We start from the raw sequence: 25,171 nt of genomic DNA on the forward strand, positions 1-25,171 counted from the left end.
TAATCTCCCACTGTTTTTTTTGGTTGTTTTTTTTTTTTTTTTTTTCAGGGAGACTTTAGAAAAAAAAATAATAAAAAAAATATGATTTTATCAGGAAGAATTTAGAAACCAAATAAAATAAAATGATTTTTTCAGGGAGAATTTAGAAAACAAATAAAACCAAAAATAGGCGTTCTATGGCCCACTGACTGAGAGATGACGCACCCAGGAGTCAAGACTGGCACACAAGCAGAAAGGCCAATATTAATCTCCCACTGTTTTTTTTGGTTGTTTTTTTTTTTTTTTTTTTCAGGGAGACTTTAGAAAAAAAAATAATAAAAAAAATATGATTTTATCAGGAAGAATTTAGAAACCAAATAAAATAAAATGATTTTTTCAGGGAGAATTTAGAAAACAAATAAAACCAAAAATAGGCGTTCTATGGCCCACTGACTGAGAGATGACGCACCCAGGAGTCAAGACTGGCACACAAGCAGAAAGGCCAATATTAATCTCCCACTGTTTTTTTTGGTTGTTTTTTTTTTTTTTTTTTTCAGGGAGACTTTAGAAAAAAAAATAATAAAAAAAATATGATTTTATCAGGAAGAATTTAGAAACCAAATAAAATAAAATGATTTTTTCAGGGAGAATTTAGAAAACAAATAAAACCAAAAATAGGCGTTCTATGGCCCACTGACTGAGAGAGAGAGAGAGATGGAACGCTTAGTACTGGCACACAAGCCCAAAGGGCAATATTAATCTCCCTTTTTTTTTCCAGGGAGAATTTCTGAAACCCAAAAAAAAAATAAAATAGGCTTTCTATGGCCCACTATTTGTGAGAGAGATGGGACGCTCAGGACTGGCACAGATGGCACGCTCAGGACTGGCACAGAAGCCCAGAGGCCAATATTAATCTCCCTTTTTTTCTGGGAGAATTTATAAAACCAAAAAAATATTTAAATAGGCTTTCTATGGCCCACTATTTGTGAGAGAGATGGCACGCTCAGGACTGGCACAGATGGCACGCTCACAACTGGCACAGAAGCCCAGAGGCCAATATTAATCTCCCTTTTTTTCTGGGAGAATTTATAAAACCAAAAAAATATTTAAATAGGCTTTCTATGGCCCACTATTTGTGAGAGAGATGGCACGCTCAGGACTGGCACAGATGGCACGCTCACAACTGGCACACAAGCCCAGAGGCCAATATTAATCTCCCTTTTTTCAGGGAAAATTTATAAAACCAAAAAAAAAATTAAATAGGCTTTCTATGGCCCACTATTTGTGAGAGAGATGGCACGCTCAGGACTGGCACAGATGGCACGCTCACAACTGGCACACAAGCCCAGAGGCCAATATTAATCTCCCTTTTTTCAGGGAAAATTTATAAAACCAAAAAAAAAATTAAATAGGCTTTCTATGGCCCACTATTTGTGAGAGAGATGGGACGCTCAGGACTGGCACAGATGGCACGCTCAGGACTGGCACAGAAGCCCAGAGGCCAATATTAATCTCCCTTTTTTTCAGGGAGAATTTATAAAACCCAAAAAAAAATAAAATAGGCTTTCTATGGCCCACTATTTGTGAGAGAGATGGCACACTCAGGACTGGCACACAAGCCCAAAGGCCAATATTAATCTCCCACTGTATTTTTATCAGGGAGAATTTATACACCCCACAAAAAAAAATACAGAAAAATGAAAAGGCTTTCTATGGCCCACTATGTGAGAGAGATGGCACACACAGGGATGGCACTCTAGCAGAAATGCCAAATTGCCAATCTTAATCTCCCACCAAAAAAAAAAAAAAAAAAAAAACAGGGAATGTCCTACAATTACTATCTCCCTGCCTGCAGTAATCTCAGCCAGGTATGGCAGGCAGCTACTATCTCCCTGCCTGCAGTAATCTCAGCCAGGTATGGCAGGCAGCAATAAGGAGTGGACTGATGCACAAATGAAATAAAAAGTGTGGACAAACAAAAAAGATAGCTGTGCAGAAAGGAAGGAACAAGAGGATTTGTGCTTTGAAAAAAGCAGTTGGTTTGCACAGCGGCGTACACACAGCAATGCAGCTATCAGGGAGCCTTCTAGGGCAGCCCAATGAGCTACAGCGCTGAGGGGAAAAAAAAAAAAAAAAAAAATTCCACTGTCCCTGCACACCGAGGGTGGTGTTGGACAGTGCAAATCGCTGCAGCACAAGCGGTTTTGTGGTTAATGGACCCTGCCTAACGCTATCCCTGCTTCTGACAAAGCGGCAGCAACCTCTCCCTAAGCTCAGATCAGCAGCAGTAAGATGGCGGTCGGCGGGAACGCCTCTTTATAGCCCCTGTGACGTCGCAGACAGCAAGCCAATCACTGCAATGCCCTTCTCTAAGATGGTGGGGACCAGGACCTATGTCATCACGCTGCCCACACTCTGCGTTTACCTTCATTGGCTGAGAAATGGCGCTTTTCGCGTCATTGAAACGCGACTTTGGCGCGAAAGTCGCGTACCGCATGGCCGACCCCGCACAGGGGTCGGATCGGGTTTCATGAAACCCCGACTTAGCCAAAAGTCGGCGACTTTTGAAAATGTTCGACCCGTTTCGCTCAACCCTAGACAGAACTATGCAACTTATTCTTGCGAAGCTACGATTTTTCCACCACAGATACACCAGGCCTCAGCCTGACATAAAATACTGTATAAAATACTTTTTGTTTTTTAGTGAATTTTTGAAAAAAAAAAAAAAGTAGAACCATGCTAGCACACAGAACTATAATACGCATGCCTGCCGATTTTTCCACCACGGATACACCAGGCCACAGCCACAGATGACAGACTGTATAATTTTTTTTCTCTTGTATCTGAAGTTTGGCAAAAAAATAAATAAAAAAAAAAGAAGTAGAACAAGGCTAGCAGAGAGAACTATGAAACTTATGCCTGCGAAGCTATAATTTTTCCACCACAGATACACTAGCCGTCAGCCTCAGATAACAGACTGATCTAAATGTGGCCTTGATTGTTTGGAGCAATCACATCTGGTGCCTGGGACAAAAAAAAAATTGGTAGATTTGCACGTTCTTCGATTACAATAACCTGGCTGTAGTATGCAGCGTGACCAAGCAAATAAATGTTGAAATAAGGAGGCTATGGATTGCTTTAGAATAAAAGGAGCAAGTATAAGGTGAAGGAAAAAAATGCCACAGAAAACTGCAGCTAGGTATATATTACATAAGCAGCAGCAGCAGCAGACAGTAATGGAGCTTTTGGAGGTATGCAGTGAGAGCTATGTACTCACACACAGTGCCTGCAGGCCTTGCACTAATATGGATATGTGCACATAGACTCCCCTGCCTACCTAGCGCTGCAATCTCAGGACCCCCGAATTAGCCCTAAAAAGGGCTGTTGGTTTCTCAGGAGTTGTGGACTGAACAGTTGCAGACCTACACTAACTATTAAAAGGACGATTCTGACCCAATCTCAGCAGGAGCTCTCCCTACACTCGCTAAGTCCAGACGAGAATGCGGAGAGCAGGGCGGCGCCAGGTCTCTTATAGACCGGATAACGCTGTGCAGCCAGCCAATCACTGTAATACCACAACAAAGATGGCTGCAGCATTACAGTGCATGGTTGACAATCCTTGCATTGTCATTGGCACTCTAAAGAGCACCAGAATTGAAGGTCAGAGACCCGAGCTCCCGCCGAATAATCCCAGAAATACTCGGTGCTCGCTGAGTACACCAAGCATAGTGATTCTTGGGTGAGTACCGAATAGTGGCGAGCACGTTCACTCATCACTAATAAGAATTATATATTCTGGATGTCCATCGAGAGATCCATAGCTCACGGAAATCGCTAGGAGCTAAACCCAATGAGTGCAAGGAGCGGGTTTCTCCGTAAGCGGGTCATGTAACTACTCAATGTTTAGACTTAAAAGAATCCCTCTGATGTGGTGCACATCCTGATCATTGTGTTGATAATATGCGAGGTTCATACAGTGAGCTATGCATAAAAATGGTTTGTTATAACTCTAAGAAAGGAGAGGATTCAGCCTCAGTGAGGTCACCACAGGGGGAGTGCCTTGGTTTTGAGCTGGGAGATAACTCAGTGGGACATCAGTCTTGAGCATCTTTTGTCCGGGGTTTAGATGTGTGATATGCATTTAGATGTGTCCACTGAGCACATGGTCAGCCATGAAATGAAATGATATGAGCGAAATGTAAGTTTTTTCAACTTTTAATCCCATTTTATTTGCAATTGTACTGTATATACGATACTTGTCTTCTTTATATCTTTTTATACTTCTATAAACACTGCCTACCTTTTTTGTGGAGCAAAATATATAAAATAACTAGCTTTGTCTCTCCTTGCTCTATAACCTACTGTCACTTCCTCTGAGGTGAGTTACACTGCTAATTAGGTTGGGCTCCGGACAAGTTATTAATTAAGAAATCGGAGCTGGTGGCAGTGGGATTTGTCCTGTGCATTTGGGAGGCTTTGATAAACATTGTCTCTTGTGAAAAGGTGCCACAAAAGACACAAAGAAGTGAAGTAGAGCAAAAGAAATTCAATTTAAAATAATATTTTTTTATTTATACAAGGTAAAAAAGTTCAACAATAAAACAGACAGGGGTATAGGACCTCCAAAAGTGGGGGGAGGATAACCAGCATCATTTATAACACTCAATAATGACTAAAGAACAGTCTATTATTAAAAGAGGTAATGGACTCAAACAAGGTACACATGAGGTGTTGCCAGTCTATTAGAATTTCAATATCCTATTTTCCTATTTTTCTTAACCATCATGGCTTTAAGTAAAAATTAGTAACATGTAGTGCAAAATCAGCCAGGGCAATTATTTTGCTAATCGTGCTGAGTAGTGGGAATTGCACTATTTGCACAAGTTATAGCCATAACGAGGGAAATAAAGGGGTTAGAGATTCAAAATTAGTCAAAAAATAGAATGAAGATACCTGTTTGGATTGATGTTATGAAGGTACAAGCAAGTGCTAGGAGGCAGTGCACAGGGGTGGATGCTGGTGATGCTTCCCCTTGCCCCGAGGGGTTCGTGAGCAAGGATCCGCAAATACAAATATCACTGCATCCTTGCATTTTTGAGACCGATCCTTGCCCAGAAAACATATGTATTCTTTGTGGTGTAATGGATTGTGTTGTATTGCCTAATCTGTATTTTTCTATTCCAAAGAAGTTGGCGCTTTACTATTGTAAATGTTTGGTACTAATGTTTTTTTTTTTTTTCACAGCACATGGAGCAGCAATCTTGACCCTGGTTCTGGAGCGGTCCTTCGTCAAACAGCCATGGGCCCATCCCAGCCATCCAGCAGCGCTGCAGCAAGTGGGCCTGCAACACAGACTGGAGACCAGAAAGCTGGTACATCAGGTGTTCCCCTGTCCCAGTCCTCTGCCTCTTTTTTGGGGGGCTCTTCCCGGCAGCATCAGAGGGCCTCGTACAGATCACTCATGCCCGAGTTTTTGCACTTGAGCTCGGTCTTTCATGATGGACTCAAGGCAATGGGTGACCGACTGGATAGTGCCATAAACCATATGAATACATTTATCCAGGAGGTCACCAAAAGCCTTGACCAAGTGAAAGCTGACCTCCAGAGGACAGCACATCATTTTTTTAATCAAATAACTCAAATAAAGAAGGGCAGGTCGGAACACCTTACTCCTGATCTCCAGCTTAGTGTCATGCAGGCCTGCAATGCTGCTTACGTGCAGGCTATGCAGCAGAGTCGGTATTTTCAGCAGTGGCGGCATTTCCACCTGTGCCAACACTGTCACGCTTGACCTCAATGCCGAGCTCTGCTGCATACCACTGCACGGCCACCACCATTCCAAGCACTGCCGGACACCACTACAGCACTACCACCATGCCGAGTGCTGATGGACAGCCCACTGCCACCACCATGACAATGCTGCTCCTGCTTGGACCTCTTCCACTGCGACCACGAGCAGCAGGACCCGGGCATGGCCTTCCGCTCTACCACTACGATGCACCAGCAGGACCCAGGTATGGCCTTCTGCTCTACCACCATGATGCAGCAGCAGCAGGACCCAGGCATGGCCTTCGCAGGACCCTGGCATGGCCTTCCCCACCACCACAACCATGCAGCGGCACACGACCCTGACAGCCAACATGACCAGGCGGCAAGAAATGAGCCCACTGAGGCTCCCCAGACTGCAGTGCCGATCCAAAAAGGGAAAAAGAAACAGCTAACTATTGCTATCCTCCCCCCCCTCACCTCCCAATGTGTCTGTAATGTTAGGTTTAAGTAAATAAGGCAGCACACTGCAGCGCCAAAACATGCAAACATGAAACACGAAAATTGAACTGCATTACTGCACTAGAAATATGAAAAATGAGAGCGTTTAGCGCATAAAAATGGCCAATTTTATGTGTACCTGGTAGCCACTTTACGGCATCTCTCTTATACCAGGTCCTACACTTGCCTTTCCTCGCTGAGAATAAACACCTCCATCTGAATGGGTACATGTGAAACCTCTTCTTAGACTAAAATTCTCTCTCTCTGTGGAGGGGTTATGGACCTGTTGCGATTAAAACACCTGTGGCTAGGAGGCGGAGTGCTCGGTCAGAAGGCTTAAGAATACATTTCAAAAAACTGACCGTCACTAAGTGTGAACAGGTGCTGAACCTAGAGTAACCAACTCGTATATAGTCAAGTAAATAAGGCAGCACACTGCAGCGCCAAAACATGCAAACATGAAACACGAAAATTGAACTGCATTACTGCACTAGACTCTTCTTAGACTAAAATTCTCTCTCTCTGTGGAGGGGTTATGGACCTGTTGCGATTAAAACACCTGTGGCTAGGTGAATACATCTTTTGAAATGTATTCTTTAGCCTTCTGACCAAGCACTCCGCCTCCTAGCCACAGGTGTTTTAATCTCAACAGGTCCATAACCCCTGCACAGAGAAAGAGAATTTTAGTCTAAGAAGAGGTTTCACAGGTACCCATTCAGATGGAGACGTTTATTCTCAGCGAGGAAAGGCAAGTGTAGGACCTGGTATAAGAGAGATGCCGTAAAGTGGCTACCAGGTACACATAAAATTGGCCATTTTTATGCGCTAAACGCTCTCATTTTTCATATTTCTAGTGCAGTAATGCAGTTCAATTTTCGTGTTTCATGTTTGCATGTTTTGGCGCTGCAGTGTACTGCCTTATTTACTTGACTATATACGAATTGGTTACTCTAGGTTCAGCACCTGTTCACACTTAGGCTACTTTCACACTAGCGTTAACTGCAATCCGTCACAATGCGTCGTTTTGCAGAAAAAACGCATCCTGCAAAAGTGTTTGCAGGATGCGTTTTTTCTCCATTGACTAACATTACGCGACGCATTGCGACGGATTGCCACACGTCGCAACCGTCGCGCGACGGTTGCGCCGTTTTTCGGCCAACCGTCGGCCGCAAAAAACGTTCCATGTAACATTTTTTGCAGCCGACGGACCGTCTTTTCCGACCGCGCATGCGCGGCCGGAACTCCTCCCCCACCTCCCCGCACCTCACAATGGGGCAGCGGATGCGCTGAAAAGCAGCATCCGCTGCACCCGTTGTGCGGCGGAGGCAACGCTAGCGTCGGTAACCTCGGCCCGACGCACTGCGACGGGCCGGGCCCGACGCTAGTGTGAAAGAAGCCTTAGTCTATGTTTCGATGTGACGGTCAGCTTTTTGAAATGTAATGTTAGGTTTGTCTCACCCTTCCAGTGTGTCTCTGCCCTCTCATGCGTCAAGCCCCATCCCCAAACTCCCAGACCTCAGAACTTTAATTGCCCCTTCTCCTGCCACCCCAGCGTCGTCCACAGTTAGCCAGGCCTCACAGCTACACTCCCCCCCCCCAGCTTCGTCACTCTACCCCAAGCAGACGCAGTTAATTTGTATTTTTTTTAAATAAATGTTAATGTTTTTTGCCCCCAATACTGTTTGGTTATTTGTGTATTTCGCTGCCGGCAACACACACCATGCGCCTAATAAAACGCGCCGTACACTTTGTTTTTTGCCACCTCATAGCTCTAGTAGTTATTAAGTACAACACTGCCACTTTGTGTGTTTTGTATGGAGTTATGAGTTGTCAAAAAAAAAAATACTTGCATTTTCTCCATAATCTCTTCAGTCTGCTTAATCTGTGTCGCAGACTGAAGAGACAATGGCGGTAATACAAAGCAGAACTATACTCAACAGGTCATGTGTCAAAAAACTCATTATGTATAACCTCCATTTTCTCTTCAGTCTACGTAATCTATTTCACACAAACTGAAGAGACGATGGAGGTCATACAAGGCATATCTATACTCACCTGGACAGGTGAATTCATAAGGCTGGGTTTTGTGCATCATGAATTCATTATTTCTGACACCTGATCTGGTGAGTATAGATCTGCTTGGTATTATAGCTCCACCTTCTCCTCAGTCTGCGTTCAATAGATAAAATGCAGAAGAGATTCAGGGTGTAATGACGTCAACTACCATACCACTAACATCATAAGTGTTTTTTAGAGGAAATACATAGGAGACTCGGTACAGATACCAAAACACGTAGTTTATTAACAACAAGCATTAGTAACATTTAAAACATAACTGATACAGACCCAAACCCAACAGCACATTTTACACAATATTATCTTGCCATGCCACACGTCCAATATCAGAATCAAAATAGGCAGCAAATTGGTCCTGCATGTGGCCAACTTCAACAGTTGACCGCAGCGGGTGATGCTGGTAATCTCGCAATGGGTTTGCAACTGGTTCATACAGTTCAATGTTGGGTCGCTCCTCAGCCATTATGTAATTGTGGAGAACCTTACAGGCTTTGACCACCTCATCATTTTTAGATTAATGGCTGTTGCAAGAATGCGCCATTTTGAGACAAGAATCCCAAAGGTACACTTGTAACGGGGTCTACTGTGCTGTAGTACCTCTTTCAGCACCCCCCTTGTTTCAGGAGGTCCATTCTGCTTTTGCTGGATTCTGAATGAAGGACGCTAGCTAGGATTTCTTGATTAAATGGGAGCATATAAAAGCTGACTGCTACTCCAGGTATTTCCAGTCTAAAAAAAAAAACTTTATTTACAACACACAGAATATATAACACAGATACACAGGGCAGGCAAATAGAAAAAACAGGCCAGACATACATTACAATAGCCGCAGGGGGCCGGAGCCTGCTGATATTTACAGGGGAAATTACAAAGGTGGGGGAGGTCAGAAGGGGGATATCTTGTCCCCTCTACCCAGGGATGCAGCCTGTGGACTGATGCATTTCACATGGAACCTATTATACATAATTGTTGCGAATTCTGCTCTTGGGCTCCCTCCGGTGGTTATGAGTGGTAGTGCTGCGGTAGTTGGATCGCAGCATTTATCAGGTGTATCCATTTTTTGCAATTTGGGCGGGGCTATTTACAGTAAGTCCTGCTTTATCCTTTAGTCAGTGCCAGGTGTCCATTGTTTTTGGAGGATTCACATCCATACTTGGTCTCTCCTGGTCTGCTGTTCATTTCTTCTAAGATAAGTTCTGGCCTTGTTTTTGCTGTCCACCTGCTGTGGACCTTATAGTCTGTGCATTTTCTTGTTTTGTTTTGTCCAGCTTTGTCTGTGAAGGATTTTTTGCAGCCTAGCTTTGTCTCTGGAGATGCAGATATACCCTCCATGTCTTTAGTCAGATGTGGTGTTTTGTATTTTCTGTGGTGGATATTTTCTAGTGTTTTAATACTGACCGCATAGTACTCTGTCATATTCTTCCTTTTTAGCTAGTATGGCCTCCTATGCTAAATCCTGATTTCATGTCTGCGTATGTTATTTCCTTCTCCTTTCACAGTCAATATTTGTGGGCGGCTGTCTATCCTTTGGGGATTTTCTCTGAGGCAAGATAGTTTTTCCGTTTCTGTCTTTAGGGGTAGTTAGTTCTTAGGCTGTGTCGAGGGGTCTAGGGAGTGTTAGGTACCCCCCACGGCTACTTCTAGTTGCGCTGTTAGTTCAGGGTTTGCGGTCAGTAAAGGTACCACCTTCTCCAGAGTACGTCTCATGCTGCTCCTAGGCCACCAGATCATAACACATAATATATATATAGCATAACATATTCTTGGTGCTGGGGGTTCTGTAACACGGCTCCCCTTTTCAGAGACGCGATCGGCATACACAGTCTGATCCTTAACGGATCGGTTTGGGTATGACTGAAGTTTATGGGGTTGGTACAAGTTCCGTTTGTCGACTTAGTCCATCGGCATTGCCGTTTTGTTTGCCGGGTCTGTAGTGGATGGTGAAGTCCAGAGGTTGTAGGGCTAAACTCCACCGCGGTAATCTGGCGTTGTCTCCGGAGACCCGATGTAGCCAGACTAGGGGATTATGGTCCGTTAGGAGGGAAAACTGTCGTCCATACAAATATGGTTGTAACTTTTTGAGTGCCCATACTATTGCCAGGCACTCCTTCTCGATGGCCGCATAACTTACTTCACGGGGCAGTAGTTTCCGACTCAGGTAAGCTACCGGGTGTTCTTGGCCGTCCGGCCCGACTTGGCTTAGTACTGCCCCCAATCCAAACATAGAAGCGTCTGTGTGAACAAGGAAACGTTTAGTTGGATCGGGTGCGGCCAATACAGGGGTATTGGTGAGGGCGTCCTTTAGCTGGCGGAAGGCTTCCTCACACTCTGGGGTCCAGGTTACCTGGCGGGGTTGGTTCTTACGGGTCAGATCAGTGAGGGGCTTGGCCACGCTGCTGTAATTGGGAACTAATTTCCTGTAATACCCCGCTGTCCCTAGAAACGCCATGACCTGGGTTTTAGTGCGTGGGGTGGGCCATTTGGCTATGGCCTCAATCTTGGCTGGTTCTGGTCGCTGTTTCCCACTTCCCACCCAATGCCCTAAATACTGAACCTCTGCTTTGCCCACTTGACACTTGTTTGGGTTCAGGGTGATTCCGGCCTTGTGGATCATGTCTAATACTGTCTCTAGGTGATTTAGATGTTCTTCCCATGTCGTGCTGTAGATAGCGATGTCATCCAGGTAGGCACACGCATAGTCCTGGAGACCATCCAGAAGCCGGTCAGCCAGCCTCTGGAAGGTCGCCGGGGCAGTCTTCATCCCGAATGGCATAACTCAAAACTGGAATAAGCCAAACGGGGTGACAAATGCTGACTTGGGAATAGCATCAGGACTAAGGGGAATCTGTCAGTAGCCTTTGCATAGATCGATGGTGGTCAAATACTTTGCCCCCGCCAGCCGGTCTAACAACTCATCCACACGCGGCATGGGATACGCATCCGTCACTGTTTTCTCATTGAGCTTATGATAGTCTACACAAAACCGTGTAGTCCCATCCTTCTTGGGCACTAACACTAAGGGGGATGCCCAGGGACTATTTGACTCTTCAATGGCCCCTAAACGCAACATCTCTTGTATCTCTTGTCGCATCCCTTCTCGTACAGACTCAGGGACGCGGAAGGGGGGTTGTCGCAGGGGGGTCTGATCCTGGGTCTCAACCTTGTGTTGTGCCAGGTGAGTGCACCCGGGTTTCCCTGAAAACATCCTCTGTCGCTGCCTCAACAACTCCTCCGTATGCTGTCTCTCCCGGGGACCTAAATCTTCACCCCAGTGTACCTGGTCCCATGTTTTAGACTGAGTCCTCTCCCCTAAGACATCAGGCAAGGGAAGTCCAGCTAAATCCTCTGCTTCAGGTGCACAGATGGCCACTACCTCTTCAGGGCACTCCCGATAGGGCTTCAACATATTCACGTGGAACATGCGGATAACCCTGGGGTCGTCACAATCGGCGACATTATAGGTGGTGTTGGCTATTTTCCCCACTACCTGGTAGGGCCCCTGCCAAGCAGCTTGGAACTTGTTCTGCCTAGTAGGCTCTAATATCAGGACCTTCTGCCCTATTTCCAAGTTGCGCTCTCTGGCCCTCCGATCGTACCATACGCGCTGGCGCCGCTGGGCCACCTGCATGTTCCCACGTACAGCCTGGGTCAGCTCCTGTAGGCAGTCCCGGAATTCCAGCACATAGGGTACAATAGGAACCCCTACTATGATGCCCTCCCCTTCCCAGTGTTCTAGCACTAAGTCTAGGGGTCCCCTTGCCCGTCTCCCGTATATCAGTTCGAATGGGGAGAACCCCGTGGATTCTTGGGGCACCTCTCGATAGGCAAACAGGAGGTGAGGCAAGAATTTCTCCCAGTCCCTGTAGGTCCTGGTAGAAGTCCCAATGAGTCGTTTTAACATCCCGTTAAAGCGTTCACACATTGGTTTGCTGGTGGTACGGGGCGCTTCTAATGGACTTTACGCCGCACAGCTTCCACAGTTGGTTGGTCACCTCTGCTGTAAACTGGGTACCCTGGTCTGAGATAATCTCCCGGGGAAATCCAACCCGTGAGGAAACCTGGAGCAGGGCAGCCGCCACCGTCTCTGCCAGTATGTTAGGTAACGCAACCGCTTCTTGATACCGTGTGGCATAATCTACCACTGTCAATATATACCTTTTCCCTGACGGACTGGGTTTGGATAACGGCCCTATCAGATCGACCGCTACTCGGCTAAATGGTTCCTCCACAATGGGGAGGGGGCGTAATTTGGCCGTGCATCGATCTCCCCTCTTGCCAATGCGCTGGCAACTGTCACAGGTCTGGCAGTATTGAGGGACATCATAGGTTACCCCCGGCCAAAAGAAGTTTTGTGTCAGACGATGCCTGGTGCGACTGACGCCGAAGTGCCCGGCCAAGGGTATGTCATGAGAGATTCGCAGTAACTCCTGCCTATACTTCTTGGGAACTACCAGCTGTCGTTTTATAGTGGAGCTCGTCCCTGCGTGGTGCTGCTCTGTGATCCGGTAGAGGAGTCCCTGCTTCCATATAAACTGTTCCCCTTCCAGTACCCCTCTCCCCTCCTGTGCCTTCCCACGATATCCCTCCAATGAAGGATTCTCAAGTAACTCCCTCTTAAATTCATCTGGCGTGGCCCAAGAAATGTGTCTGGCTATGGGAATACGTGTAGGGCTGGGATGTCATACCTGGGCCTCCTCTGAGTGTGATTCCACCTCCGCAGCTCGAGCTTGTCTCCGGGTGGTCACAGGATATGTCTCAGCCAGAGGGGCAACCGAGAAGGCAGACAACATGGGCCCCAAGTCATTTCCCAGTAAAACGTCTGCAGGCAAATCCTCCATCAAGCCGACCTCAACAAGGCCATCCCCAACTCCCCAGTTCAGGTGAATCCTGGCAGTGGGCAGTCGATGTATGGCTCCCCCTGCTACACGGACTGCCACTGTCCGGTCCGTTTTCTCTTGGTCCCGGACGAGATGAGACTTCACAAGGGTCAAAGTTGCTCCGGAATCTCTTAGTCCCTGCATGCGTTTCCCATTAACCCACATGACCTGTCGATGCTGTTGTCGATTATCTGCCCGGGCTGCCTGCACGGGGTCTACTTCATGCAGCACTTCCTCCATGTCTTCCACCCCTTGGTTAGTTCTAGCCCCCAATGCCGGGTCAGCTTCGCCTTGGTAGCAGTGTACAGCGGCCCGGCGGAAGGTAGCTGTTCCCGCCTTTGGCCACTGGGTATGCTGAGTCCGGTTGGGACATTGTCTTTGCAGGTGGCCCAGCTGACGGCAGGTGTGGCATCGTGCCCCAGGAGAACTGTGGTAGGCCGGGTTTCTAGCTGGTTCCCCTACAATCTTCGGTGGTTTGGGGCCCTCCAGGTCCATGGGCGGACCCCTAGTGACCATCTTTGATCCGGACAACTGAGGCCTCCTGGTGTCATGATGTTCATCGGCCAGACGAGCGGCTTCATCAAGAGTCATTGGCCACCTGTCCTGAAGCCATTCCTGTGTCTCGGGGTTTAGTCCATTAAAGAATCGTTCTAACAAGAAGAGCTGGAGGACGTCCTCCTTAGTGGTTGCTTGGCTTCCTTGTACCCACTGTAGCAGTGACCGCCGTAATTTACAGGCCCACTCAGCGTGGGTATCGGTTACTCGTTTTATAAGTCTGCGGAACTTTTGGCGGTATGCCTCTGGTGTCAGCGCATACCGGGCCAAGATCACTTCTTTGATCCGCTCATAGTCCATATAGTCCTCATCAGGTACCGTGCGATAGGCGTCCACTGCCCAGCCTGTCAGCCTGCTGGCCAGAATTTGAACCCGTTCCTCCGGCTTCACTTGATGAAGGGCACACTGCCGCTCAAAGTCCTGCAGAAAGCCTTGTATGTCTTCCTCTGCCTCCCCCAACTGTCGGAAGGCATTACACTGGATCTTTTTGTGGCTTACTGTTGAAGGTACCTGTTCGGAGGCCAGAGCTCCCCTTGCTCGCTGACTCTCCTCTCTCCGCTCTGCCATCTCCATCTTGGCCAGCTCCACTTTGGTCCGCTCTGCCATCTCCATCTTGGCTAGCTCTATCCTGGTCCGCTCGTCCATCTCTTCCTTCAGATCAGTACGCACATCAGCCATCACCTCTCGTATGATCTCTACTGCAGGGTTTGGGCCATAGAACGCCAGTCTGTTCTTTACCTCCCTCTGGAATTCAGTCTCCTCCACGTTCACATTGGGGGGCGCTGCACTGTCGTGTTCCATGATGGCTGCTATCAAATCCGCTTTTGTTTTGTTGCTGGCAATTAAACCTCGGGCTTCCACCAGATCTTTTAGTGTCGTCCTCTTTAACTTCTGGTAGTTGTCTTCCATTCATTCCTTTCCTCCTATAGAAGGGGTATCAGATCCCACTGCTGCCACCAGTGTAACAGGGTCTACCGTGCTGTAGTACCTCTTTCAGCACCCCCGTGTTTCAGGAGGTCCATTCTGCTTTTGCTGGATTCTGAATGAAGGACACTGGCTAGGATTTCTTGATTACATGGGAGCATATAAAAGCTGACTGCTACTCCAGGTATTTCCAGTCTAAAAAAACACACTTTATTTACAATACACAGAATATATAACACAGATACACAGGGCAGGCCAATAGAAAAAACAGGCCAGACATACATTACAATAGCCGCAGGGGGCCGGAGCGTGCTGATATTTACTGGGGGAATTACAAAGGTGGGGGAGGTCAGAGGGGGGATATCTTGTCCCCTCTGCCTAGGGATGCAGCCTGTGGACTGATGCATTTCACATGGAACCTATTATACATAATATATATATAGCATAACATATTCTTGGTGCTGGGGGTTCTGTAACAACACTCTACTGTTCTTCGGGCCCTGGTCAGTCTGTAGTTATAAATCCTTTTAGTGTGGTTCAAGTCCCGACTGGAATATGTCTTCAGTAGGTTTTCACACATCTGAAAGGCCTCATCCCCAACCATAACAAATGGCATCGGTGGGCCTTGAGTGTTGGAGAGAGGTTGTGGCAGGGGAAAATTTAAAAAGACTGCGAGTCATTGCCACAGCCAAAAGCTCCAATGTCCACGGTGATGAAGCAACTGTCCGCATCTGCTATTGCCATGAGCACTACAGAAAAATATTTTTTGTAGTTGAAGTACTTCGATCCAGTTCCACCTCTCCCAAACAGTTGGGGTAATCACACACACTCCAGAATTTTTCGGCAATGTCCATCCAAATGTCTGCAGTGGGTAGGGGGATAAATTCATCCCAGAGATCGTTGCACAAAGCCCGGCAGGTGTCTGCAACTATTCCAGACAAGGTGGAAATTCCAAGCCGGTACTGAAAGTGGAGCGATGATAAGCTGAAATAAAATACAAAAAAATGTTTACAAACAATTCTATTTATGGTGGTGTTTACGTAAAGACATAAATGAAAATACAAATTATATATGGCAGACCAACAATAATTATGACTGGCATTTGTTTAGAATTATTACGTACCTTAATGTGACCAAGAGACATTCTTCTGCAGGAATAACTCTACGGAGCTGGGTGTCCTGTCTCCGGATGGCTCCTTGGACACGACCAAGAAAATCCCTTAAAGACTCTTGAGACATCCTGGTATATTCCGGGAATTTGTCCAAGTTGGCATTAAGCTCGCCATATAGCGTGTGATATGCTCCACGGCTCTCCCGGAGTTCAATAATGGGGTGTCTCCAAAAATACCTACGCCATGTCCTTCTCTGTCGTTCTCTATTTCTTTGTTGCTTCCAAGCAAACGCACAGGCAAGAAACAACTTGATACTTAAATCCAGGTTGAAATAAAAGCTCTCCATACGAAGATCCATCATGACACAGGATACAGTAGCAAAATCTGTAGATTACGGCAGTCCAAGGGTCTAAATAAAGATACGCCGTAATGCACGCCCACTGTAGTCCCTCTGGCGGTTTTTCATGCAAAACGCATGAAAAAGCGTGAAAACGCAGCGGTATTTTTTAACGCATGTGTTACTTTACACATCTAAAAAACACTGCGTTTGCACGCTGTTTAACATGCACTTCAGGTTGCGGATTAAACGCTGTGGATTCTATCGCAAATGTGAAACTAGCCTTACTTAGACCTCATGATTCTCATTTGGTCTGACATGCACTGTGAGCTGTGAGGTCTTATATAGACAGGTGTGTGCCTTTCCAAATCAAGTCCTATCAGTTTAATTAAACACAGCTGGACTCCAATGAAGGAGTAGAACCATCTCAAGGAGGATCACAAGGAAATGGACAGCATGTGACATAAATATGAGTGCGCAAAGGGTCTGCATACTTATGACCATGTGATATTTCAGTGTTTCTGTTTTATTAAATTTGCAAAAATTTCTACATTTCTGTTTTTTTCAGTCACGATGGGGTTCAGAGTATACATTAATGAGAAAAAAAATAACTTTTTTTAATTTACCAAATGGCTGCAATGTAACAAAGAGTGAAAAATGTAAAGGGGTCTGAAAACTTTACGCACCCACTACTGTATATACTGGAGATTATGTGTGGGGAAGTATCAGGAGATTAGGCAGAGATGTATGGAGAGGACAGGTTATATTATGTGACTGAGATTTGTATATTTCCAGTCACATGCTGACCAGACTCATCCACTAATACTTAGTATCGGACTGGGGTGCTAAGGGCCCACCAGTAACATTTACTTTGGGGGGCCCACTTTTCACCTGTCTACAAATATTACACTTCTCTTGTTCACAAATTTACCTATATCTTTATAAAATAATAAACTGGGTAGTTAAATGGTTAATTAATGATGAGATGCTGTTTTTTTCTGTACAAATTGTTTCTTCAGAGAGGAAGAGGACTAGAACTCTAGTGCCACCTATTGGAAGTAGCAATCCTAACAGTCAATGTCGACCATTTAACGAGCCTTGTCACATAACTTAGGATAAAAGCCAAACCAGAATCTCAATTTGCAGACACTGTGTTTCGGGGTACTGCCCCTTGTCAGTGCAAAGTGGAGATCTGGCTTGGCTGAGTGAGAGGCGTCTGACCGGGATCCAAGAAAAAGAGAAAAAGAGATCCAAGAAGTATTGTTTCTCCTTGCGAAGAATGACATGTTAAGTTATTTCCCAGAGGAGCATTGCGGCTTTAAGTCTCCTCAACTCGACATGCTTAACATGTCACTCTCCGCAAGGAGAAATGATACTTCTTGGATCCCTTTTTCTGTACAGAGTGACTCAATTGAATTATACCGAGTACTGCCCATATAGTAGGGTTGCGGGCCCAGATCTGCACAGGGCCCCACCGAGGAATTCCCCTGTTACCCTATGGGCCAGTCCAAGCCTGAAAACTTAGAAGCTGAAAGCATTAAGTGGGCACAATTGTACAGATTGCAGGTATGTCATCCCGCTATCACCCATGTGCTCGGGACATGCAGCGCAATCTTGGCAGCGTGCACATTGCATCACAGAGAGAGTAACCTTTTCTTCTCAGTACAGATAACTCCTTTAAGGATGGTAGGAGGGGCAGTAGCCTGCAGAATGGGCATTTGCGCGCAGGAGGGGTGCGCAGGAAGGGCGTTCACTTGCAGGGGATGTTTGCGCGCCGGAGAGGATGATGAGAGCACACACTAATATTACAAATGCTTTTTAAGTTGGAGGCATCGGGAGGTGGTGTGGGCTTCAAGCATCGGCATGAGAGATGGGGGTGAGGGCTCACCTCCAGTCATTGGGGTCATTGTGGAGAGGGAGGAGGATAGAATTAAGAACCCAAGATGAGTCATCAGCATATAGGTGGTACTGAACATTGCAAGATAGCGACAGTGACCTCACAGACCACTGACTGGTGGGCACAATACTAACAGGTGGACTCAGGATAGGAGCAGGCACGCAAAGAATATCAGCGGGTGGGCACAGGATAGTGACAGGGCACAGCATAGTGACCGGTTGGCACAGGATAGTGACAGGTTGGCACAGGATAGTGACAGGTGAGGAGAGGATAGTGAGAGGTGGGCACAGGACAGTGACATACAAGATAGTGACAGGTGGGCACAGGATAGTGACAGGTGGGTACAGGATAGTGGCAAGTGGGCACAGAATAGTGACAGGGCACAGGACAGTGATAGGTGGGCACAGGATAGCGGCAAGGAATAGCCTAGTGACAGGGAACAGCCTAGTGACAGGTGGGCACAGTCTAGTGACAGGTGGGCACAGGATAGTGGCAAGTGGGCACAGAATAGTGACAGGGCACAGGACAGTGATAGGTGGGCACAGGATAGCGGCAAGGAATAGCCTAGTGACAGGGAACAGCCTAGTGACAGGTGTGCACAGTCTAGTCACAGTTGGGCACAGGATATCAACAGTTGGGCACAAGATAGTGACAGGTGGGTACAGGATAGTGATAGGTGGGAATAGGATAGCAACAGGGCACAGGATAGTGACAAATAGGGCAGGATAGTGACAAGTGGACACAGAATAGTGATAAGTGGTGCACGATAGTGATAGGTGTGTGCAGAATAGTGACGGGCCATCTCAGATCACTTTCAGGGACCGCACAGAGCTCGGGTCTCATCAGGAGTTCTTTTTCTGTGAGGTCTCAGTTAGTATTCTGTGGAGTTTGCTCTTCTTGTGTTCTTCCCCCACCCCCAGTAATGTGATGCGGGGTCTCTATTCATTTCCACCTCATTAGTGCCTTGCAGAAAGTTTCTACCCCTCCGTCTTCCCCACCAATCACAGCTCCTGGCTCCTCTGCCCGATGTTCTACAGATGATCTCAGCCAGGCTGTGTCAGTCTCTGGAGCCTGGGACTCTGCATCTGCCATCTACTGGACCTGACACGGTGAGTCCCCCCCACCCCTAGAGATAAGGGCGATTCGTGCCCCCTGATCAGTACCTGAGACGCTTATTAGTATATGACGATATATACTGAACACACGCACATTATACACACATTGTATATGTATATTATATATATATATATATATATATACACACACACATTACACTTAGATTACACAAATACATACATACACTACACTTAGATTACACAAATATATATACACATACATTACACTTAGATTACACAAATACATACACACACACTACACTTAGATTACACATATATACAAACATACATTACACTTAGATTGCGCATATATATATATATATATATATATATATGCACACATACATTACACTTGTATATATATATATATATATATACACATACATTTCACTTAGATTACATAAATATACACACACTTTACACTTAGATTGCACATATGTACACACATTACACTTATATGCACAGAATGTGTAATGTATGTATGTGATCAAATGTATATGTCTATTGTATGCGTACATATATCTCTATATAATGTATATGTGTGCACACAATATATATGTGTGTAATATCTCTGTAGTATAATATATATATATATATACTGTATATATACAGTTAGGTCCATATATATTTGGACAGAGACATTTGGACAAAGGGTATATTTGAACAAAGGGTTTTCAACCAAGTACAAAAAATGAACATTTTATTTAAAATTATTGAATCTGTCCAATTATTTTTGGTCCCTTTAAAAACAGGGTGGCACATGTTAAGGAGCTGAAACTCCTAAACCCTTCATCCAATTTTAATGTGGATACCCTTAAATGAAAGCTAAAAGTCTGAATTTCAACTGCATCTGAATTGTTTTGTTTAAAATTCATTGTGGTAATGTCTATAACCAAAATTAGAAAAATGTTGTCTCTGTCCAAATATATATGGACCTAACTGTATATATATATATATATATATATATATATATATATATATAAAAACAGACCAAAAGTTTGCACACACCTTCTCATTTAAAGATTTTTCTGTATTTTCATGACTATGAAAATTGTACATTCACACTGAGGGCATCAAAAACTGTGAATTAACACATGTGGAATTATGTACTTAACTAAAAAGTGTGAAACAACTGAAATTATGTCTTATATTCTCGGTTCTTTAAAGTAGCCACCTTTTGCTTTGATGACTGATTTGCATACTCTTGGCATTCTCTTGATGAACTTCAAGAGGTAGTCACCGGGAATTGTCTTCCAACAATCTTGAAGGAGTTCCCAGAGATGCTTAGCACTTGTTGGCCCTTTTGCCTTCACGCTGCGGTCCAGCTCACCCCAAACCATCTTGATTGGGTTCAGGTCTGGTGACTGTGGAGGCCAGGTCATCTGGCATAGCACCCCATCACTCTCCTGCTTGGTCAAATAGCCCATACACAGCCTGGAGGTATTGTCCTGTTGAAAAATAAATGATGATCCAACTAAACGCAAACCGGATGGAATAGCATGCCGCTGCAAGATGCTGTGGTAGCCATGCTGGTTCAGTATGCCTTCAATTTTGAATAAATCCCCAACAGTGTCACCAGCAAAGCACCCCCACACCATCACTCCTCCTCCATGCTTCACGGTGGGAGCCAGGCATGTAGAGTCCATCCGTTCACCTTTTCTGCATCGCACAAAGACACGGTGGTTGGAACCAAAGATCTCAAATTTGGACTCATCAGACGAAAGCACAGATTTCCACTGGTCTAATGTCCATTCCTTGTGTTCTTTAGCCCAAACAAGCCTCTTCTGCTTGTTGCCTGTCCTTAGCAGTGGTTTACTAGCAGCTATTTTACCATGAAGGCCTGCTGCACAAAGTCTCCTCTTAACAGTTGTTGTAGAGATGTGTCTGCTGCTAGACCTCTGTGTTGCATTGACCTAGTCTCTAATCTGAGCTGCTGTTAACCTGCGATTTCTGAGGCTGGTGACTCGGATAAACTTATCCTCAGAAGCAGAGGTGACTCTTGGTCTTCCTTTCCTGGGGAGGTCCTCATGTGAGCCAGTTTCTTCGTAGCGCTTGATGGTCTTTGCCACTGCACTTGGGGACACTTTCAAAGTTTTCCCAATTTTTCGGACCGACTGACCTTCATTTCTTAAAGTAAGGATGGCCACTCGTTTTTATTTACTTAGCTGATTTTTTCTTGCCATAATACAAATTCGAACAGTCTATTCAAGACTTTAATTTAAGAAATCCCACTTATTAAACCTGACAGGGCACACCTGTGGTTTGAAAACCATTCCCGGTGACTACCTCTTGAAGCTCATCAAGAGAATGCCAAGAGTGTGCAAAGCAGTCATCAAAGCAAAAGGTGGCTACTTTGAAGAACCTAGAATATAAGACATAATTTCAGTTGTTTCACACTTTTTTGTTAAGTATATAACTCCACATGTACTAATTCATAATTTTGTTGCCTTCAGTGTGAATGTACAATTTTCATAGTCATGAAAATACAGAAAAATCTTTAACCCCTTCATGACCCAGCCTATTTTGACCTTAAAGACCTTGCCGTTTTTTGCAATTCTGACCAGTGTCCCTTTATGAGGTAATAACTCAGGAACTCTTCAACGGATCCTAGCGGTTCTGAGATTGTTTTTTCGTGACATATTGGGCTTCATGTTAGTGGTAAATTTAGGTCAATAAATTCTGCGTTTATTTGTGATAAAAACGGAAATTTGGCGAAAATTTTGAAAATTTCGCAATTTTCACATTTTGAATTTTTATTCTGTTAAACCAGAGAGATATGTGACACAAAATAGTTAATAAATAACATTTCCCACATGTTTACTTTACATCAGCACAATTTTGGAAACAAAATTTTTTTTTGTTAGGAAGTTATAAGGGTTAAAATTTGACCAGCGATTTGTCATTTTTACAACGAAATTTACAAAACCATTTTTTTTAGGGACCACCTCACATTTGAAGTCAGTTTGAGGGGTCTATATGGCTGAAAATACCCAAAAGTGACACCATTCTAAAAACTGCACCCCTCAAGGTACTCAAAACCACATTCAAGAAGTTTATTAACCCTTCAGGTGCTTCACAGCAGCAGAAGCAACATGGAAGGAAAAAATGAACATTTAACTTTTTAGTCACAAAAATTATCTTTTAGCAACAATTTTTTTATTTTCCCAATGGTAAAAGGAGAAACTGAACCACGAAAGTTGTTGTGCAATTTGTCCTGAGTACGCTGATACCTCATATGTGGGGGTAAACCACTGTTTGGGCGCACGGCAGGGCTTGGAAGGGAAGGAGCGCCATTTGACTTTTTGAATCAAAAATTGGCTCCACTCTTTAGCGGACACCATGTCACGTTTGGAGAGCCCCCGTGTGCCTAAAAATTGGAGCTCCCCCACAAGTGACCCCATTTTGGAAACTAGACGCCCCAAGGAACTTATCTAGATGCATAGTGAGCACTTTGAACCCCCAGGTGCTTCACAAATTGATCCGTAAAAATGAAAAAGTACTTTTTTTTCACAAAAAAATTCTTTTAGCCTCAATTTTTTCATTTTCACATGGGCAACAGGATAAAATGGATCCTAAAATGTGTTGGGCAGTTTCTCCTGAGTACGCCGATACCTCATATGTGGGGGTAAACCACTGTTTGGGCACATGGTAAGGCTCGGAAGGGAAGGAGCGCCATTTGACTTTTTGAATGAAAAATTATTTCCATCGTTAGCGGACACCATGTCGCGTTTGGAGAGCTCCTGTGTGCCTAAACATTGGCGCTCCCCCACAAGTGACCCCATTTTGGAAACTAGACCCCCCAAGGAACTTATTTAGATGCCTAGTGAGCACTTTAAACCCTCAGGTGCTTCACAAATTGATCTGTAAAAATGAAAAAGTACTTTTTTTTCACAAAAAAATTCTTTTCGCCTCAATTTTTTCATTTTCACATGGGCAGTAGGATAAAATGGATCATAAAATTTTTTGGGCAATTTCTCCCGAGTACGCCGATACCTCATACTGTTTGGGCACATGGTAAGGCTCGGAAGGGAAGGAGCGCCATTTGACTTTTTGAATGGAAAATTAGCTCCAATTGTTAGCGGACACCATGTCGCGTTTGGAGAGCCCCTGTGTGCCTATGCATTGGAGCTCCCCCACAAGTGACCCCATTTTGGAAACTAGACCCCCCAAGGAACTTATCTAGATGCATATTGAGCACTTTAATCCCCCAGGTGCTTCACAGAAGTTTATAACGCAGAGCCATGAAAATAAAAAATAATTTTTCTTTCCTCAAAAATGATTTTTTAGCCTGGAATTTCCTATTTTGCCAAGGATAATAGGAGAAATTGGACCCCAAATATTGTTGTCCAGTTTGTCCTGAGTACGCTGATACCCCATATGTGGGGGTAAACCACTGTTTGGGCGCACGGCAGGGCTCGGAAGGGATGGCACGCCATTTGGCTTTTTAAATGGAAAATTAGCTCCAATCATTAGCGGACACCATGTCACGTTTGGAGAGCCCCTGTGTGCCTAAACATTGGAGATCCCCCAGAAATGACCCCATATTGGAAACTAGACCCCCAAAGGAACTAATCTAGATGTGTGGTGAGGACTTTGAACCCCCAAGTGCTTCACAGAAGTTTATAACGCAGAGCCATGAAAAAAAAAAAAAAAAAATTATTTTCTCAAAAATGATCTTTTAGCCTGCAATTTTTTATTTTACAAAGGGTAACAGGAGAAATTTGACCCCAAAAGTTGTTGTCCAGTTTCTCCTGAGTACGCTGATACCCCATATGTGGGGGTAAACCACTGTTTGGGCACATGCCGGGGCTCGGAAGTGAAGTAGTGACATTTTGAAATGCAGACTTTGATGGAATGCTCTGTGGGCGTCACGTTGCGTTTGCAGAGCCCCTGATGTGGCTTAACAGTAGAAACCCCCCACAAGTGACACCATTTTGGAAACTAGACCCCGAAAGGAACTTATCTAGATGTGTGGTGAGCACTTTGAACCCCCAAGTGCTTCATAGAAGTTTATAATGCAGAGCCGTGAAAATAATAAATACGTTTTCTTTCCTCAAAAATAATAATTTAGCCCAGAATTTTTTAATTTTCCCAAGGGTAACAGGAGAAATTTGACCCCAATATTTGTTGTCCAGTTTCTCCTGAGTACGGTGATACCCCATATGTGGGGGTAAACTACTGTTTGGGCACATGCCGGGGCTCGGAATTGAAGTAGTAACGTTTTGAAATGCAGACTTTGATGGAATGCTCTGCGGGCGTCACGTTGCGTTTGCAGAGCCCCTGATGTGCCTAAACAGTAGAAACCCCCCACAAGTGACCCCATTTTGGAAACTAGACCCCGAAAGGAACTTATCTAGATGTGTGGTGAGCACTTTGAACCCCCAAGTGCTTCATAGAAGTTTATAATGCAGAGCCGTGAAAATAATAAATACGTTTTCTTTCCTCAAAAATAATTATTTAGCCCAGAATTTTTTATTTTACCAAAGGTTACAGGAGAAATTGGACCCCAAAAGTTGTTGTCCAGTTTCTCCTGAGTACGCTGATACCCCATGTGTGGGGGTAAACCACTGTTTGGGCACACGTCGGGGCTCAGAAGGGAAGTAGTGACTTTTGAAATGCAGACTTTGATGGAATGGTCTGCGGGCGTCACATTGCGTTTGCAGAGCCCCTGGTGTGCCTAAACAGTAGAAACCCCCCACAAGTGACCCCATTTTAGAAACTAGACCCCCCAAGGAACTTATCTAGATATGTGGTGAGCACTTTGAACCCCCAAGTGCTTCACAGACGTTTACAACGCAGAGCCGTGAAAATAAAAAATCATTTTTCTTTCCTCAAAAATGATGTTTTAGCAAGCATTTCTTTATTTTCACAAGGGTAGCAGGAGAAATTGGACCCCAGTAATTGTTGCGCAGTTTGTCCTGAGTATGCTGGTACCCCATATGTGGGGGTAAACCACTGTTTGGGTGCACGTCGGGGCTCGGAAGTGAGGGAGCACCATTTGACTTTTTGAATACAAGATTGGCTGGAATTAA

General features: G+C 44.9%; 1 protein-coding gene across 2 annotated transcripts in view; it reads left to right on the forward strand.

Moving 5' to 3' along the window:
- The first annotated feature begins 19,025 nt into the window (after positions 1-19,025).
- The window catches only part of KCNJ10 (potassium inwardly rectifying channel subfamily J member 10), a 122,673-nt gene continuing 116,527 nt past the window's right edge, over positions 19,026-25,171 (forward strand). The window contains exon 1 of one of the 2 annotated variants that reach the window (XM_069726144.1): positions 19,026-19,133. In XM_069726144.1, the coding sequence (XP_069582245.1) occupies positions 19,062-19,133 (72 nt within the window). In that variant the 5' untranslated portion in view covers positions 19,026-19,061. The remainder of the gene's footprint in view (positions 19,134-25,171) is intronic. The other variant, XM_069726153.1, reaches the window with a different exon arrangement.

This window comes from Ranitomeya imitator, chromosome 1 (genome assembly GCF_032444005.1).
Source record: "Ranitomeya imitator isolate aRanImi1 chromosome 1, aRanImi1.pri, whole genome shotgun sequence".
Classification (NCBI taxonomy): Eukaryota; Metazoa; Chordata; class Amphibia; order Anura; family Dendrobatidae; genus Ranitomeya; species Ranitomeya imitator.